Source organism: Sinohyriopsis cumingii, chromosome 15 (assembly GCF_028554795.1).
Source record: "Sinohyriopsis cumingii isolate HCF-2022 chromosome 15, ASM2855479v2, whole genome shotgun sequence".
NCBI classification, from domain to species: Eukaryota; Metazoa; Mollusca; class Bivalvia; order Unionida; family Unionidae; genus Sinohyriopsis; species Sinohyriopsis cumingii.
Genome location: NC_142975.1, coordinates 45,545,550 through 45,562,139, shown reverse-complemented (window position 1 = coordinate 45,562,139; position 16,590 = coordinate 45,545,550). Strand labels below are relative to the sequence as shown.

General features: G+C 35.1%; 1 protein-coding gene across 3 annotated transcripts in view; it reads left to right on the top strand.

Moving 5' to 3' along the window:
- The window catches only part of LOC149781726 (endothelin-converting enzyme homolog), a 181,165-nt gene that overhangs the window by 144,933 nt on the left and 19,642 nt on the right, over positions 1–16,590 (top strand). For all 3 annotated transcript variants that reach the window (XM_089935835.1, XM_089935834.1, XM_089935836.1), the window contains exons 17-18: positions 5,443–5,508; positions 14,494–14,589. In XM_089935835.1, coding sequence (XP_089791961.1) covers positions 5,443–5,508; positions 14,494–14,589 — 162 coding nt within the window. The remainder of the gene's footprint in view (positions 1–5,442; positions 5,509–14,493; positions 14,590–16,590) is intronic.

The following is a 16,590-nucleotide window of genomic DNA, read 5'->3' as shown; positions in this document are numbered from 1 at the left end:
TTAGAATGCAAGATGTATAAATATCAATATCACTTATACGAATTTTCAAAATAATAAACCTTAACCCTTTACCTCATGCAAGCATCTTTTGCCTCTACTCCTTTCGCATGGAAGTGCCTTTTGATGCCTCTACTCCATTTGCATGGAAGCGCCTTTTGACACCTGCTGTAAACTTCAGCCATTTTAAGCTGGGGAAAACCCCCATTAGATACTACATTCATTTCTGCAAATGACAATTACGTCAGATCATCCGGTCACTGTTTATGCACTGATCGATATCTGTTATTTAAAGTAACTGGGTTGTAATCTCCTTTCTCCAAAATGACAGTCGCGGATTTCATTCAGTACATACGAAGTTGTCACGATTAGAATCACAACTATAAAATATTCAATAACTTAGGTAAAGGCTCTGATATTGATGTAGGCAGCAATTAGTTTTTATAAATTATCAAATTCAGATGACTTATTGATGTAGATGCAGACGAAAAACTTGTAAATTTCAAGTATGAGAAATGGCAGCTACGGTTGGTCACGTGGCCTCATTGACATGACGGTGAATGAGTTCTTTCAAGATTTTAAAGCACATAAAAAATTCTTCTGGTAAAAGCAGTTACACAACTATAACAATCAGACATTACTCTTAAATTTTTCCACACATAATAGATGTGTACCAAAAATGTAAAATGGGTAAAAATGCTGTTAAACATAACACTATGTTGCTTAATAGGCTTATGTGTATGGTGTCGAATAGGTAACGTGTTCTGTTTATAGCGCACTGCACTTTGTAACTGTGCTCTATGAGGTAAAGGGTTAAGGATTTTAAAAAATGTTTAATTTATAACTGGTAACAAGTAAAAAGCTGGAATAAACTATATGGAGTGTTATAATTAAGGATTATAATTTCCTTACTTATTTAAAGATGTTTGTTTAGATGTAATTGTGTGTTTTTGTAACATTGATTTCTTCTAGTAAAATCATATTTCTTATAAAAACCATGTCTATTTATATAAAACATTGCAGTTAATTATATCTACATTTTGGTCAGTATTTGAGATTCTTAAATATCTTGAAGCAGGTTTTATATTTTTGTTGAAATATATTCTGACTCTTAGCAGTATTGCAGTGATAAAAATCCTGGAACATTTGACATTTTCTTGCATTTATTTTGCTTTATTTTTGCTTTTCTTGTATTCTTTGCCCATTATGCAATTTTAAAAAAAAACAGTTTTTTGTCTCTAGCTTTTTAATTAAAAGTTAAAAAACTGAAAATGTGTTTCTGTTTTCCAGATTTAATGACCAAAAGTAAAGAAAACTGTGGCTTCAGTAAACAAAACCCAATGAAATTATAATAAATTTAATTCAAGTCACGTGTTAGGCAGGTGACAATGTGGACCAAAATTTAAAGCTTCTTACGTAAATCTTCACTTTTACGAATTTTTAGTGACTTAAGTTACTATCATTAATTATGCCTTTTTCATTGGAAATAATTTATTTGGAACTGTAGTAAATTTGGTAAAGTCAGTATGATAAATTATTTTAAAGATAGTTTAAATAGGTTATGTTTGTATGCCAGGTGAGTGCGATCACACTTACTTGAGTCTCTTCTGCATTCAAATTGAAAACTATTTTGGATTCACTATTTTCATTGGGCTGTAGGGTACTAATTAATTGAATTTCATGGTTACTGCCAACCACATATTTAAAGACCCAACAAACCTGCGGACAGACTTTTTGTTCAAAGAAAACTGATAAATTTAAGAATCTTGAAAAGAGTAACATTTTCTCAGAACTATGAAAAATTGATGTCCATGAAGAGTAATTTAATTCATAGAAAGTTTTTGTTGCTGCTTTCACAGGCTTAGTTTATGTTTGTTGCATTCAATTATGTACTTAAGTTTCTGATATGGAATATGATAAAAAGCACCAATGGTATCACTGTTTTACAGTTTCTTTATGAAACTAGGAAATTGCAAACATTTGTACTATGTCCACTGGGGAAGTTTAATATCCATTGCTTTCCATGTAACCAATGGGGTGAGGCAAGGAGGTGTTCATTCCCCATTGTTATATAATATATACATAGATGAGTTAAATCATAAACTTGGTCAGTGTCACGTGGAGTTATGTCTGCCACCAAATCTGCTGTTTCTTAACAATCTTAGTGTTGCTGATGATATGTTATTGATAGGTCCTTCATTTGCAGGTTTAAGGAAATTATTAAAGATATGTGAACAATACACATTAGAGAATGGTATCATCTATAATACACAAAAGTCAGTATGCAAGGTCTTTCAGTCAACTTCTTTCAAATTACAATCTCCTCTCCGTGTACATCTTAAAGACAATGCTCTTCAGTATGTCAACAGTTATACGTATTCGTGTCATATTTTGAAGTCCAATCAGTCAGATAATGAAGATATGATGAGACATTACAGATTTTTGTGTACTCAAACAAACATGCTTCTACATAAATTTAAAGGGGCCCTGAGTGGTCTAAAGCGCTCACTGTTAGGGATTACTGCCATCTCACCTCTGTCTGTGTGGGTTCGAGTCTCAGGTTCAGCCAATGTGGGTATGTGAGAAAGCATGCCTGTAGCTTCTCGTGGGTCGGTGGTTCTTTTCAAAGTTTTCCCAGGTTCTACCTCCACCATTTATACTGGCCACCATGTAAAGGCTATCCTGTGCTGAAAAATAGCATTAAACCCTACAACAAATGCAACGTAAATTTAAGAATTGTTCATTGACTATCAAAATTAGATTATTCAAATATTATTGCTGCACAATGTATTGTGCTCCTCTGTGGACATACATTAGTGAATGTATTAAAAGAAAACTAGTTATTGGTTATTATAATAGCCTTCCAAGATGGAATGGTGCCTCTAACATGGTTTTAAATTATAATTTATTCAGTTTGAGAAAGTATGTATTCTCAATGATGACAAGAAAATCTAATAGTTAGTACTGTATATTGAAATCTCTGTGGAACTATGACATTCATTTAAATTCTCATATTGTTAGTAGATGGAACAAATTATTCTTTAAATTCGCCACTTAATTTCATTCTTAACAATGCAGGGCATAGTCCATGTGTGCGGACATGTCTCTATACTCCTTGTACATAAGATATATATGATCTTTCATGTTTATAATGCTTTTGCTTTATATTAATATTTTAATTTAGATGTATGGACCATGTAGTCTGAAATAAAGAATTCTTATCTCTTATCTTAATTGAAAACACAGTGAAACCTGTCACCTCAGACATTTCCACAGAAAGGATAGTTATTCAAAAATGGATAACAGTTACAATGAAACTTGCCTAAATTGTACATTACTGGGACCAGAAATTTTGTTTTTAAAAAGTTGGTCAGTATACAGTGATTTGATTAGTATTAAAGCAACCTTGGTTGGAATTTAGTATTTTGCTAGTCTAAAGAGGAAGGTGAGTTGCGGGGGGTGGGGGTGGAGCTTTGATTTAGGCAAGTTTCTGTGTTTGTGCCTTTAAATTTGCTTCGACAATGTATCTATTGGTAACAAAATTTTTTGTTTCATCAGTATTCTTTACAGACCTTTTTTGATCACATGACCATGAGGCCACATGAGCACATGGTATGGTCCTGTGTCATACATCATCCTCACAAGAAACACTGGACAAATCTCATTTAAATTTAGCAGTGAGGATCCTGGAATGAAGGGCATTAACGGTTCCACTGATGATGTTAATCATGCATTAACATTTCCACAGATGATGTTAATCATTCATTAAGTATGGCCACCATTGCTAAAATTAAGAAAACCTTTAAACAGTCAACAAACTTTTACAAAAATTGACAGTACCCTGGCATAAGGGCTTTCAGATTTGTACAAATAATGACATTCTAATATCACCATTGCTCTAATACAAGAGCTAAACAATTTCTGAAATATCACTCAACAGAATTTTACGAAATTTGAATGTATTTTTGCATAAAGTGGCTTTCAGGTTTGAAAAAAGTAGGCCAATATGCCATTAAATATGATAAATATTACTAAAAGTAGAAACCAAACCACTGCCCCCACCCAATACATCTATGTATCCTCAGTTTTGATCATAAGGGGGTGTAAGTACTACAAAAAGTAAGTGGGGAAAGCTGAATTTGATGATCTTGGACAGTATGCAGTCTAGAATATAAGCTGTTTTGAATTGGGCAAATCATGCTGATTTGCTATCAATTATGGATAAGATGCATTCGTTTTAGTAGCATAAGCAGTCAACAGCATTTGAAGAAATTTCAAAAGAAGTAACAATATATGGTAAAGATTTTTTATCAGACTGTAGTGAAATAGATACATTTGACATGATATAAAGTTTGGGGGTTAGTCTGTGTAGGGTTTCTCTCCTTATAATGCGACATAAACCTGCTTAGTGAAATGGTGAACTGTTGATGTAAGTCTGGTGAGCAAATTTCTGGCTAACTTGGGTTGATGTAGTTTTTTCAGAAAGGTTATTATGACAGGTCAGGTGGGGATATATATAAGTTTGTTGACATCAGAATTATTCATTCATATTTAACATCTGTCTTGCAGAATCAGTCTTTAGTTGTGTTCAGGTATAATTTAAGAGGATTTATTTACTTAAATTATTCATTGTTTTTGGACTAAAACAACAATTTTGGGATTATTGTGAATTCATCCAAAGACATTCAGGATTTTGTCATTGATACATGAAGACTGTTGGCACTTCAGCTCATCCATGGCTACTGGCACATCAGCACCTTCAGTACTATAATTATTTTTGAACACTACATTTGGACTTGTGATAGAACACTTATGATTATTTTGGTTTTAATTCACAATGCTGTTAGTTCCTTTTAAATTTTCACTTTGTATTGTAAGGAAATAAGTTTATTTGTTGAATTTTACCAAACTTGACTGCTTTTCACCATTTTTTGGTGTGATTTAGTTTAAGACCATAAGTTGTAATTATTCTTCATTCTTTTTAGAATAGATCTTGTCAGTTTTGCATCTAAAATACATGGAAAATGTAAATTAGGTTCACTTAAGTTGTAATTATCTTTCAGAACAAATCAGTGAACCTTTGACAGTATAAAATCATTGTAAAAGATAGGCATAAGACATAATCAGACACTCAGGAACATTAGGACTGGATTTGTCATGACTTTGACAGTTATTGGAGCTTTTACATTGGTAAAATGTGCTATTTTCAAAAGACAGTTTTATCACTTTGTGTAATCAAGTAAGGTAATAGTTCTTTAATATTAGAGGCTGTTGGATAATGTGTGATGAAAATTTTGTCCAAAATCACTTGATCTGTTAGTATATGCAGCCTCAGTTGGTACAGAAAATTCATATAATTCCAACTTGACCTCAATGTTGTTTTATTTATCAATTGATTTATAAATTGAAACATATCTCTTTATTGTTTTCTTTTTGTTAATGCAGATAAAAGGAAAACAGACCCTTGGGGAAAATATAGCTGACAATGGTGGTCTTAAAGCGGCATATCATGTATGTACTTGATTATTTTATAAGTATTATGTTTCCATCAGTTTTATGTTTCTATCAATTTTATGTTTGACACCCATGTGCATATTGATTAACTCTAAAACTGTAACAAATAAACTATGGCAGTCTTTCTGTTTTATTTCTTCAAACTTGAAGCAGTAAACTTGTTTTTTCAAATTTGTTACCCTATCATAATATCTTAGAAGAAATATTACTAACTAAGTCAAGCCCTCCCAGGCTAAAAGCTAAAAGTTGTCTGTCTGCCAAGGTGGCATTAGGGTGATTTCCCTTTGATACAAGGATTGATGCCAAATTCCATGAAATTGTCAATTATTACTTCTGCTCATGCTGAAAGCATGATCTCTACAGACAGAGAGCCTCGCAAAATCCATAAAAGAAGTTTGGAAGTTTTCTACCTTTAAGTTAAAACAAGTAGGAGATGGGGCCCTGAGTGGTCTGAAGCGCTCTCTGTTACGGATCACTGCCATCTCACCTCTGCGTGGGTTTGAATCTTGGATTTGGCTAATGTGGGTATGTGAGAAAGCTTGCCAGTACCTTCTCGTGGGTTGGTGGTTATTTCCAAGGTTTTCCCGGGCTCTTCCACCATTATTAATACTGGCTGCAATGTATAGCCCATTGTATGCTGAAAAATGGCATTAAACCATACAACAACAACAACAACAACAACAACAGCAACAAGTAAGAGTAGTTAACTTTTCAGTTGTATCACTTTGCCATATTCACACACAAAAGTGTCTTTGGTACTTACCTGCATGAGTTGTGATGGCATCCCCTCTCATTCTAACATCATAATAGGTACAGGTCAGGTGCATCTAATATTTATTGATAATAAAACTGCATTTATATATGCACATAATAAACAGAAAAATGGAATGAACAATCTCCAACTAAGTACATAGAGTATATACATCACAAAAGTAGTGTGACAACAAAGTGTAAAGTTGGTGAATTTATACTTTAATGTCAGATCAAACAGATACCTCATTTTATCCATGGAATTAAATTGTAAATGAATGCATTTATATTTGTACTTCCTCTAATTTCCATTGGTGATCCTGAACATTGAAAATATTTCTTAAAGAGCTCTTTATTCGGGTTTGGGATGGAAAGGCAGTTAGCTGAAATTGATCTTAAATTGGGAAAATTACCTTTATTTCTAGCATGAAATGATAGGCCATATTGTTTGAAATTTTGTGCATAAGCCTGGTCTTTCTCAAAAGTTATGCCCACTTACTGTTAACATTTTAATATTGTTCATTGCTTTTGGGATGTATTAAGCATTTCCTTAGATGAGTCTGCAAGCTCATGTGAGTGGAATATTTGTAAATTTTCTTGTCAGAAGTGTTTACACAGATAACATTACAGTAGTCTAGGTATTCTTATACACAACATTTGTAATGTATTAACCTATGTTTAGTTGATAACCTAAGACATAAATTTACATTCTGACAAATGATTGAATATGTTAATTCCATTGCAAATTGTTATCAGTCATCTCGACATGGATTTTGTTATGTGTAACCATTTGCAGACAAATTTCATTCATTCAGATTCAAGATTCAGATTATTTTCCAATTTTCCTCTCTTTTATTTGTTATTAATCATTAATACTTTAGTCTTGTCTGCATTTACTTTCATTTCATTTTTCATGTACTAAGGATCTGTTCTAAGTAAGGCAGTCAGAAAGGAAATGTCTGGTCTGATTTTGTTTGAAATCTCATGATGTGGTATCATCTGCATATACGTAATTAGTTTTCAGTGGCAGATCATTCATAAAAATGAGAAACATGAGTGGGTCTAGGATTGATCCCAGTGGTACTCCACATGTAATTGGTTCTTCTTTAGGAAAACTGTTATGTATTTTGACACCATTTTCTCATTGTCAGATGTAAACCAATTAATCATTGAATTGTCACAGTGATAAATGCTCAATTTGTGTGTGTGTGTGATTTGGATTTTTAACATAGCTTTAACAATTTTTCAGTCATATTGCTCAGTGTCTGCAGTATGACAGTTTATAGTGATGTCTAGCACAGGGGCATCATGCCGCAGACATGTAGCGGCATGTAGCATGATGTCCCACCCAGTCACATTATCCTGACACCAGGCTAACCAGTGAAAACACAAACCTCTTAATGCTGAGTGCCAAGAGAGGCAGCTGTTAAGTATCATTTTTTTTAGTCTTTGGTATGACTCAGGCGGGCATTGAACCCATGACCTTCCACATCCGAGGCAGATACTCTAACCACTAGGCCACCAGAGCAGTTCTCAATTTGTCAATAAGAATATGATCATCAACGAGGTTCAAAGCTTTTGTAAGATCAACTTGTATGGATCAAACTAATTTTACTTGATCTAAGGTAGTAATCCATTTATCAATTATGGAGACCAAGGCTGTTTCACAGGAGTGGTTTTCTCTGAACCCTGATTGGCTTTTATTCTGTATGATTTTTTTTGCTTCAGATTATGTTGTTTTTTTTCCTCAACATCATGATCGCATTGAGCACCTTTGTTTGAACTAATGGGATGTGATGCAAATGTAGCGTTACGCCATCTGCAACAAATTTCTCCAACTACTTGATCATACGATGCACCTAAAACCTATGGTGATCTTTCGATAGGTGGAACAAAGGTTACCTTCTCCCACCCCAAATCTCACCAGACTTACGTGGGAGCATGTTTATAGATTGGCACACTTCATAAACATAGAAGTCCAATAAACTAGCCATAACTATAACAGCAGCAACATCAATCTTAAACAGGTGAAACAATATGCAGTGCTGTCAACCTCCGTCTTTCTTAAAGACCATCATGGTCCAAGCCTTGTCCACTTTAATGATCTACTGCTTATGTGGACTAAGTGGTTAGAGTGCCTGCCGCAGATGTAGGAGGTAATGGGTTTGAACCCCAGCCGAGTAATGCCATAGGCTTAAAAAATAATAGTATCAGTAGGGATAATGTGGTTGGATTTGACATTTCTGCAACATGATTCCCCAATTCTAGACATCATTATAAACTTTGATACTGCAGACATAATAGTGATAGAACTGAAAATGTTAATTAAAAGATTATCACACACACTTAAAAATCAGGTTGATGGAATTTGCAACAGGACACCAAGAACACATTGTTTCCATCCCTCAAAGTCTGACATACTGCAGAGGGTTTTGCAAGGCAAACAAATGAAACGTTGCATCAATATCTCTAAAGCACATTTCACTGGGAAACTGTCCTTCTGAATTTTTACAAGCATCAAAATACCACAGTTCAGCTGAACTAAGTGGAAACAAAGGGAGGTCAATCTATTTTGTTAGTGATTCCAGGAGGCCATCCTTATCTCTGATGACATACATTCATGTTTCCCCTTACCATGGAACACAGTGGGGGAAGGCTCCAATCAATCCTTGCTGAATGGTGAAGATTTGCCATGGCAACATGTGAACCCGACAAGTGGTTTATGTGGGACTCAGTATCACATTCAATGTACCTCCTAAGCCTTTGTCCAGAATTCCTTCAGTGCAAACTCAGCACTAATTACTTGGTTGTCAACTTGAGTGCATTCAGTCAACACTCCTCGGTTCATGATGGAGTGCAACAGCAGGTTCTAAATGCCATTCACTGGGGAGAGACCATGCAGTCAGTGTGGATTTGCAAGTGTCAAGTGTCCCCACTCATTTAGATTCCAGATTTCATTTGCCTACACACAAAAATATTAAGTAACAGCATGCTAGTTATATTTTGGAACAAGGCATGATTCACGCATTACCCTCCTTTTCATTCTCTATCTCCTTGTCAATGAGGACATCTTTAACCTCATACATGTTTAAGGTTTCAGTCAGCTACGTCTGAAATCAATAATCAAGTAAAAGGAGGATGTTTCCCCCAAGAATGAGAATTGAATTAATGCAGTGGTAGATTCCATGCCCATATGGAGCAATCCATCTACTAGAGAATTCCATTGCTGCTCAGTGCTCCATCAGGTCTCTTAGTCCTAGGTCACATTCTCAGGGTACCATCACATTGATTTTTTTGGTCCAAATGGAGGCCAAAGCTTTGGTCATTGGACCAACTTTCACAGTCTGCACAATATCAGGTTGCATATTGAAGGTAGGGAAACCACTCTGTACTCGGGCATACCTATGCTAGTACAACCCCCAACAATCGTGTTTTGTACGAAAGCGGATGCAAACACAGGACTGGGGGAGTAAGTCTACTGTCATTTCAGGATGCCATAGGAGCGTGGCTCCCTCTGGATCATTATTTACAGATCAACATTCTCAAGATGAAAACCATTTTGAAAGTTTTTATTGGTGGCTGGTGATCCTGAATGGGAATGGAGTTCTCTTTCTGTCCAGTAATTCCACTGTGTTGACTTATCTCAAACAGCAAAGCAGACAAAAGTCCAATGACCTTTGTATTGTTTTGAATTTTCATAGGTGTCCTCAATGACAAATCCACATCCAAATTTAAAATATCCTTGTCTGGCTAATGTTTTGATGGACTCAAATGGGAATCTTCCATCAACATTGTCAATCTCTCAACAGAATCACCAGGAATTGAGACATTACCTCATCTGGTTTAACCAACCACATTGGAAAGTGTTGCATCCCAACCCAGAGTTACTGAGCCGGCATGTCTGGGTCTTATTAAAATATGCCCATAAGAAGAAATAGTTCTCACAGCAAGTGGTGGAGAATCCCTCAAGTGTGATGGCCATCCTTCCTAACGGCATATCAAGGCAATGTAATATATTACAAAAGAGAATTTATACCACTGCAGGTGTCCATACCTCAGTAGCTAACTTCCTACAGCTTGTCAACAAAAAACAGCCACAATCATAACTAAAGCCCACCATTCCATGATCACAGGCACACTGCATTATCATGGAAGAGAGGATATCATACAAACTAAAGATCTATCCAGTTTTCTGTTCATGTTGGATTTCACCTGTCCAGTGATAATGGATCCTTGCCTAGGTGGAATTTATCATGGATATTAACCTGGCTGAATAAAACAATAATTCAACTGCTCCCAAGAGCTTAAATAGTTCACCTCTCATATAAGTCCTGTCTCCTCACCACATGATGATCAGCAGGTAGAGTCATCAAATACATTTCCTGTTGTTGGACCTATCTACACGCAGTTCATTCAAGATGGATCAGAATCTCTACTTAAGCCCCCCTGCTTTCATTGCCAAGAACATGCTACTTTTCATGGGTAATGAGATATTGGTAAAATTCTTGTCTACTCTTGACACTTCATCTGTAGGACATGTACAGGACCCAGTGCAAGCTCTGAAGTGGTACTTAAGACTGACTGAGCTGTTGAGTCAAGGGACATGACACCTCATCTTGCCTTCAAAGAGGGGAAGGGCACTATATCAGGACTGACACTTTTGTCCAGGATCTTTTGGACCATCTGTTCCGCATATCAGAAATAACATCACGCCATTGAATTAGTTTCACATGTCAGATCTCAAAGTTAAGACAGTCACCACAAACTTTGCATATGAGGGAAACTGTTCTGTGACTCTTATTATCTGTTCTGTGAGATGGAGATCCAAGTACACTTTGAGAGAGATATCTTGTCATAAAAAAAGGCTCAATTCGGTTTTGCATAACATTTGCATGTGCAGCTCATTTAACAGCTTCATAAGAATGCAGCTTCATGACTTAAACTGGATTTGTGGAGTCTGTTTTCCAGTCTAGAAGCTGTCTCAGATTATTAGGGAACCAGAGATGGTCTCTCCATAGTAAGTGAATGCATCTCCCTCCATGATGTACATTGAAATGTACATGGTTATAATGCAGATGCTCATGTGGGTAAAAATAACATTGATGCATCTATACTGTATACAACATGCAAGATACCAGCTATTATAACCAGTAAAATTAAAATAAAGGGGTCAAAATGATAGTTATGAAATTCTTTGAACCCAAAAAATGTCACGTAGGTATCATACAGACTTCATCTTTTTTTTCTTCAATTACCATATTTACCGTATATGTTGGAACACCGTATTTGTTGGGACACCATAAATTAATTTTAAAAGTAATTTTTTTGTGCACTGTATGTTCTGGGACACATCGTTATTTTCGAGTCGTAAGTTGTGGGACACCTTTTAAAACATTCGAAAATTACATGTCAGAAATTGCACTCCTGCTGAAATTTTATTTTAAAAGATATAAAACTGTGTACTTGAGATAAAACTCTTTAATCCACTGCAGCAGCATCTCATCAACACAACCCTTCTCCTGCACATGTACTATCTGTTATTTTGGTACATTAATATTTTTCTTTTTTATAGCTTTCTCATACCGTGAAAAATTGTTAGAGGCAACACACCACCTGAAGCAGAAACTGCAAGGACAAAAGTCAGATTTTTTCAAATCTGCACTAGTCTTGCTAATTCTCACACCTCTGACGCCCATCTTATCGTCAGTCCATCCAGGAATGTGATCGAAGTACACTAGAGTTTCGTCCATGTTAATATCATTTTGTCAGCGAAATGATGTTTATCTTCCGGCCTTCACGAATTCATCATGTGATTTTATTTTCTCCAAATCTTCTGGATGATACTGGGTCATCGATGTTCGCGCACGAAGTACTATATTGTGTAACTTTAAAAACTGTTCCATTGTTTCACTTTATTTTCAAAAAATTTCGTGAATAGTGGTGAAAAGGAACCAAAGTTGGCTTCCATATCTTGGCTGTCTTTGTATATTCAAAACTAAAAAAAAAAAAATCGGCACACTTAAAAGAATCCAGTCAGTTTCCAAAGTCAGCTTGCTTTGCAATAAAATAACCTTTGTAGTGATATCCTTTAAAAAAAAAATTCGGCTTCCGAGTCCAAAGTCGGCTTCCGACGTCGGCTTGCTGTGTAATAAAAATAACCTTTGTCTTTGATGTCCTGTCGGTAAGTTCAAAGAAGAAGTTTACTGCTGGCTGCCAGTTGTGTTTATTTACCACCAGGGCTTCTATGTGTTTGGCATCTGTAATAATAATTAATACAAAGCTGTATTGATCTCTGCGGGTAAATAGTAATGATACTTTTGTAACCCGTGCCGGCGAAAAGATTGTCACTTGCACTCAAGTGAATTTGTTTTCAAATAATCATTTTTATTTGTGAGATACTGTCATACAGTAGACCTGGAAATAAATTAATCTTGGCTGTTTTGCACCTAACACCGTGCCATGTGTGAATGGCAGTTGTCTTCAACATATCGTTTGATTATTTCCCTCTCGTTTGCGAAATCGTTTGCTTCACTTCTGGCCTTCACGAATTCATCACATGATTTTATTTTTCTCCAAATATTGCTGGGTCATAGACATCTGTGCACAAAGCACTATATTGTGTCACTTTAAAATTTGTTCCATTGTTTCAATTTATTTTCGAAATTCGCGTGAAATCAGGTAAAAATGAACACAGTTTATTTCCATATCTCGGCCAGCTTTGTGTATTAAAAAAAAAAAATCAGCTCACTTCACAGAAGCCATAGTCAGCTTCCGATGTCGGCTTGCTTTGCAATAAAATAACCTTTGTATTGATATCCTTTAAAACAAAAAAAAGTAACCAAAGTCGACTTCTGAGATCGGCTTGCTTTGTAATAAAAAAAAAACCTTTTGTCTTTGATGTCCTGTCGATAGGTTCAAAGAAGGAGTTAACTGCTTGCTGCCAGTCGTGTTTATTCATCACTAGGGCTTCTATGTGCTTGGCATCTGGGGTTACAATTAATACAAAGGAGCACTGGTGTCTGCGGGTAAATAGTAAGTATAATTTTGTAACCCAAGCTGGTGAAAAGATTGCCACTTGCACTCAAGTGAATGTGTTTTCAAATGACGATTTTTATTTGCGACATACTGTCATACAGTAGACCTGGATATAATTCAGTCTTGATTATTTTCCACCCAACACCGTATCATGCGTGAATGTCATCTTCAAGATATCGGTTGACTATTTCCCTCTTGTTTGCGATTTTGTTGGCTCCAGTTTTCAATCGGATAACATGTTCAAACCTTTGAGCACAACCACACACAACTGTTAGTGTTCATGTCAATGAACAACGTGGTGTGTGGTATTGGACATAATTGATACACGCTACAGTATGGAAGCATACGCCACTTACACAGATTTCGTGGAAATATATTTTTCTTTAATGCTCATGTTGAAAAAAGGAATAAATGATAACACAGGTTAGTTTCTTTATTTTAATTATCAATTTAGCGTTTTATTTATCTTTTTTTATTGCAACGTGCATGGGGGGGGGCAAACATAAATGCAATACAAATTTATTTCGTTTTTTAAGTCTTGGGGCATATGACTAAAGTGAAAAAAATGTTTCACCATAAGTTCTGGGACAGGAAAAAAAAAAAATTATTTTATCGTGTCCCAACATATGCGGTAAATACGGTATATGCCACCTATGTAAAAATATAGCTGTCTGTGCTTTGAGTACATTTATTATAATTATTATTATTATTATAGAAAACAGAAAAAACCATATTCATATGTTCACGTAGTCAGAGTAATAATGAATTTTCAGATAATAAATTATTTTACCAAATTAATTATGAATGCAAAAAAAAAAAGAAACAATATTGTAAAAATAATGGCAATAATTTTATCATATTTTTAAAATTAAAATATTTAATCAGATATTGAACTCGAGAATTAAAAGTTTTAACAATTATCTGATTTTCAGCATGACCCCACATTTGATGAACTATTTAATACTCATTCATCTTATAGTTTATGGACGATTAAAGACATTAATTTTTTCTCATGCTTTTATAATAACCTTACTTGAGTCTAATTGAGCAAAGAGTAGCACAAAAAATGTACAATAACCAATATATTTTAAGTTATTGTGCATTTCATGTACCCTTAGCTATTTAAAACATACAATTTTTCAAAACTTAAACAGTCCAACATTTCACAAGCGGTTATCCATAACTGTCTATTTTCAGGCATATGAAGCATGGGTACAGGAGTATGGAGAAGAGAGACCACTGCCTGCATTAAATCTGACACATAGACAACTCTTCTTCCTTGGCTTTTCTCAGGTTTGTTACTATAACTCACAGAATCATAGTTGTAATTCTTTGGGTCATTTCTGGCAGGAATATTACTAGATTGGACCATAGTCATAGTAGAATAAATTTTTGTGGTCAGTTCCTGCAGGAACATTGCTATCTGAGTCATAAGTTATAGCAGAATAATTTCTTGTAGTCGGCTCCTGAGGGAACAGTACTAGCTTGACCAATAGATATACATCTCTCCATCAGTAACTCACAATGGGGTCCAAAAACAGACTGCACTGTAAAATAAGGTGCGAGCTGCTGAGTGACCTGCAAAGAAAATCCACTAGACATTCAGAAAACTCTGACGGTGGTGTGAGGGTGGGAACTGGGCTGTTTAATGACTAAATCCTCATTTTATAATCACATCGAGAATAATTGTCAATAAAGTGCTTTTCTAATGAAGTTGTTTGTTATTTTGTATTAATTAGATTTGTTTTCAGTGTGTCCAACATCTGAAAGAACGTTAGCAGTATTCCAAATGGTTTCAACAGCATACCATGTGTACGTGAAAACGTGTGTATTGCGTCACTGCTTTTTGTTTTGTTTGGTTCCCAGAATAGCATGTAATTGTTTAGTGTAAAGAAGGGAGTCTAGAAGTAGGAAACCAGACTAGTTGTTGATGCACCACCAAACAAGATTCCTTCTTTCAAAAATGTCATTTATCTCAGGAGACAATCGACTTGGTCGAAATTCAATTTTTGTATTGTTCAGTTAGTAAAATATTTATGCAGTTATTTCATTGCATGTAATAGTGAAACTTCTCATCCTTGAGGATACTTCTAAGTGCCCATTTAGGAATTCTCAGAAACTCGTTTCTCCTACAGTGGTCTGTATCTGTGAAACAAAGTTGTTTATTTTATGAAGTATTCATTTTGCTTGGTTGCCTTGCTATCTTTGATCACAGTTGTGACTGAGTAGGTTAATTTAAGTTAGTTTAATTATATTATATACACAGTAGATATATAACATGGTTCAATAGATCAACTGAAATGAGTTCACTGGACTTATGACCAAAGCCACTAGATCTTAACACTGTAGGATTTGCACAACTTTTAATTTTTCTTTTATTCCACCTACTTTATTTTATTCAAAAGACATAATTTATTTCACTTGATAAAAATTTATTTAATTGGTATTTATTTTTTAAAGTAGTCTCCACTAGGTGTAAGTGACATTTTCATTGATCAAAATTTCCTTGAATGTCGTTAATATTTTGCAGTGTACTAAGAATGTCTGGAAAGAAAATTTAACAAATTATATTACTTCTTATTAAAAGTTGATAATTTCATAATGTTGATTAAAAATTCCTTGTACTATCTACCATTTGCGATGATAAAATGAGCAATAGATCAGAGTTTCAGTCACCAATTTTGATCGCGATTTTCTTTAAGTTCAACAAATAAAGATCAATTTTGGGGATACTTTCTGGTTTTAAAAAATGGGATCCATGACTGACCTCGCATTTTAATCAGGTTTGCGAGTTATCAGGGCACGAGTTGTCAGGGCACGAGTTATCAGGGCACGAGTTGTCAAGGGAGAGATGTAGTAGAATAATTTCTTGTGGCCATTTCCTGCAGGAACATTACTAGCTTGGTCATTTGTTATGGTAGAGTGATTTCTTGTGGCCATTTCCTGCAGGAACATTACTAGCTTGGTCATTTGTTATGGTAGAGTGATTTCTTGTGGCCATTTCCTGCAGGAACATTACTAGCTTGGTCATTTGTTATGGTAGAGTGATTTCTTGTGGCCATTTCCTGCAGGAACATTACTAGCTTGGTCATTTGTTATGGTAGAGTGATTTCTTGTGGCCATTTCCTGCAGGAACATTACTAGCTTGGTCATTTGTTATGGTAGAGTGATTTCTTGTGGCCATTTCCTGCAGGAACATTACTAGCTTGGTCATTTGTTATGGTAGAGTGATTTCTTGTGGCCATTTCCTGCAGGAACATTACTAGCTTGGTCATTTGTTATGGTAGAGTGATT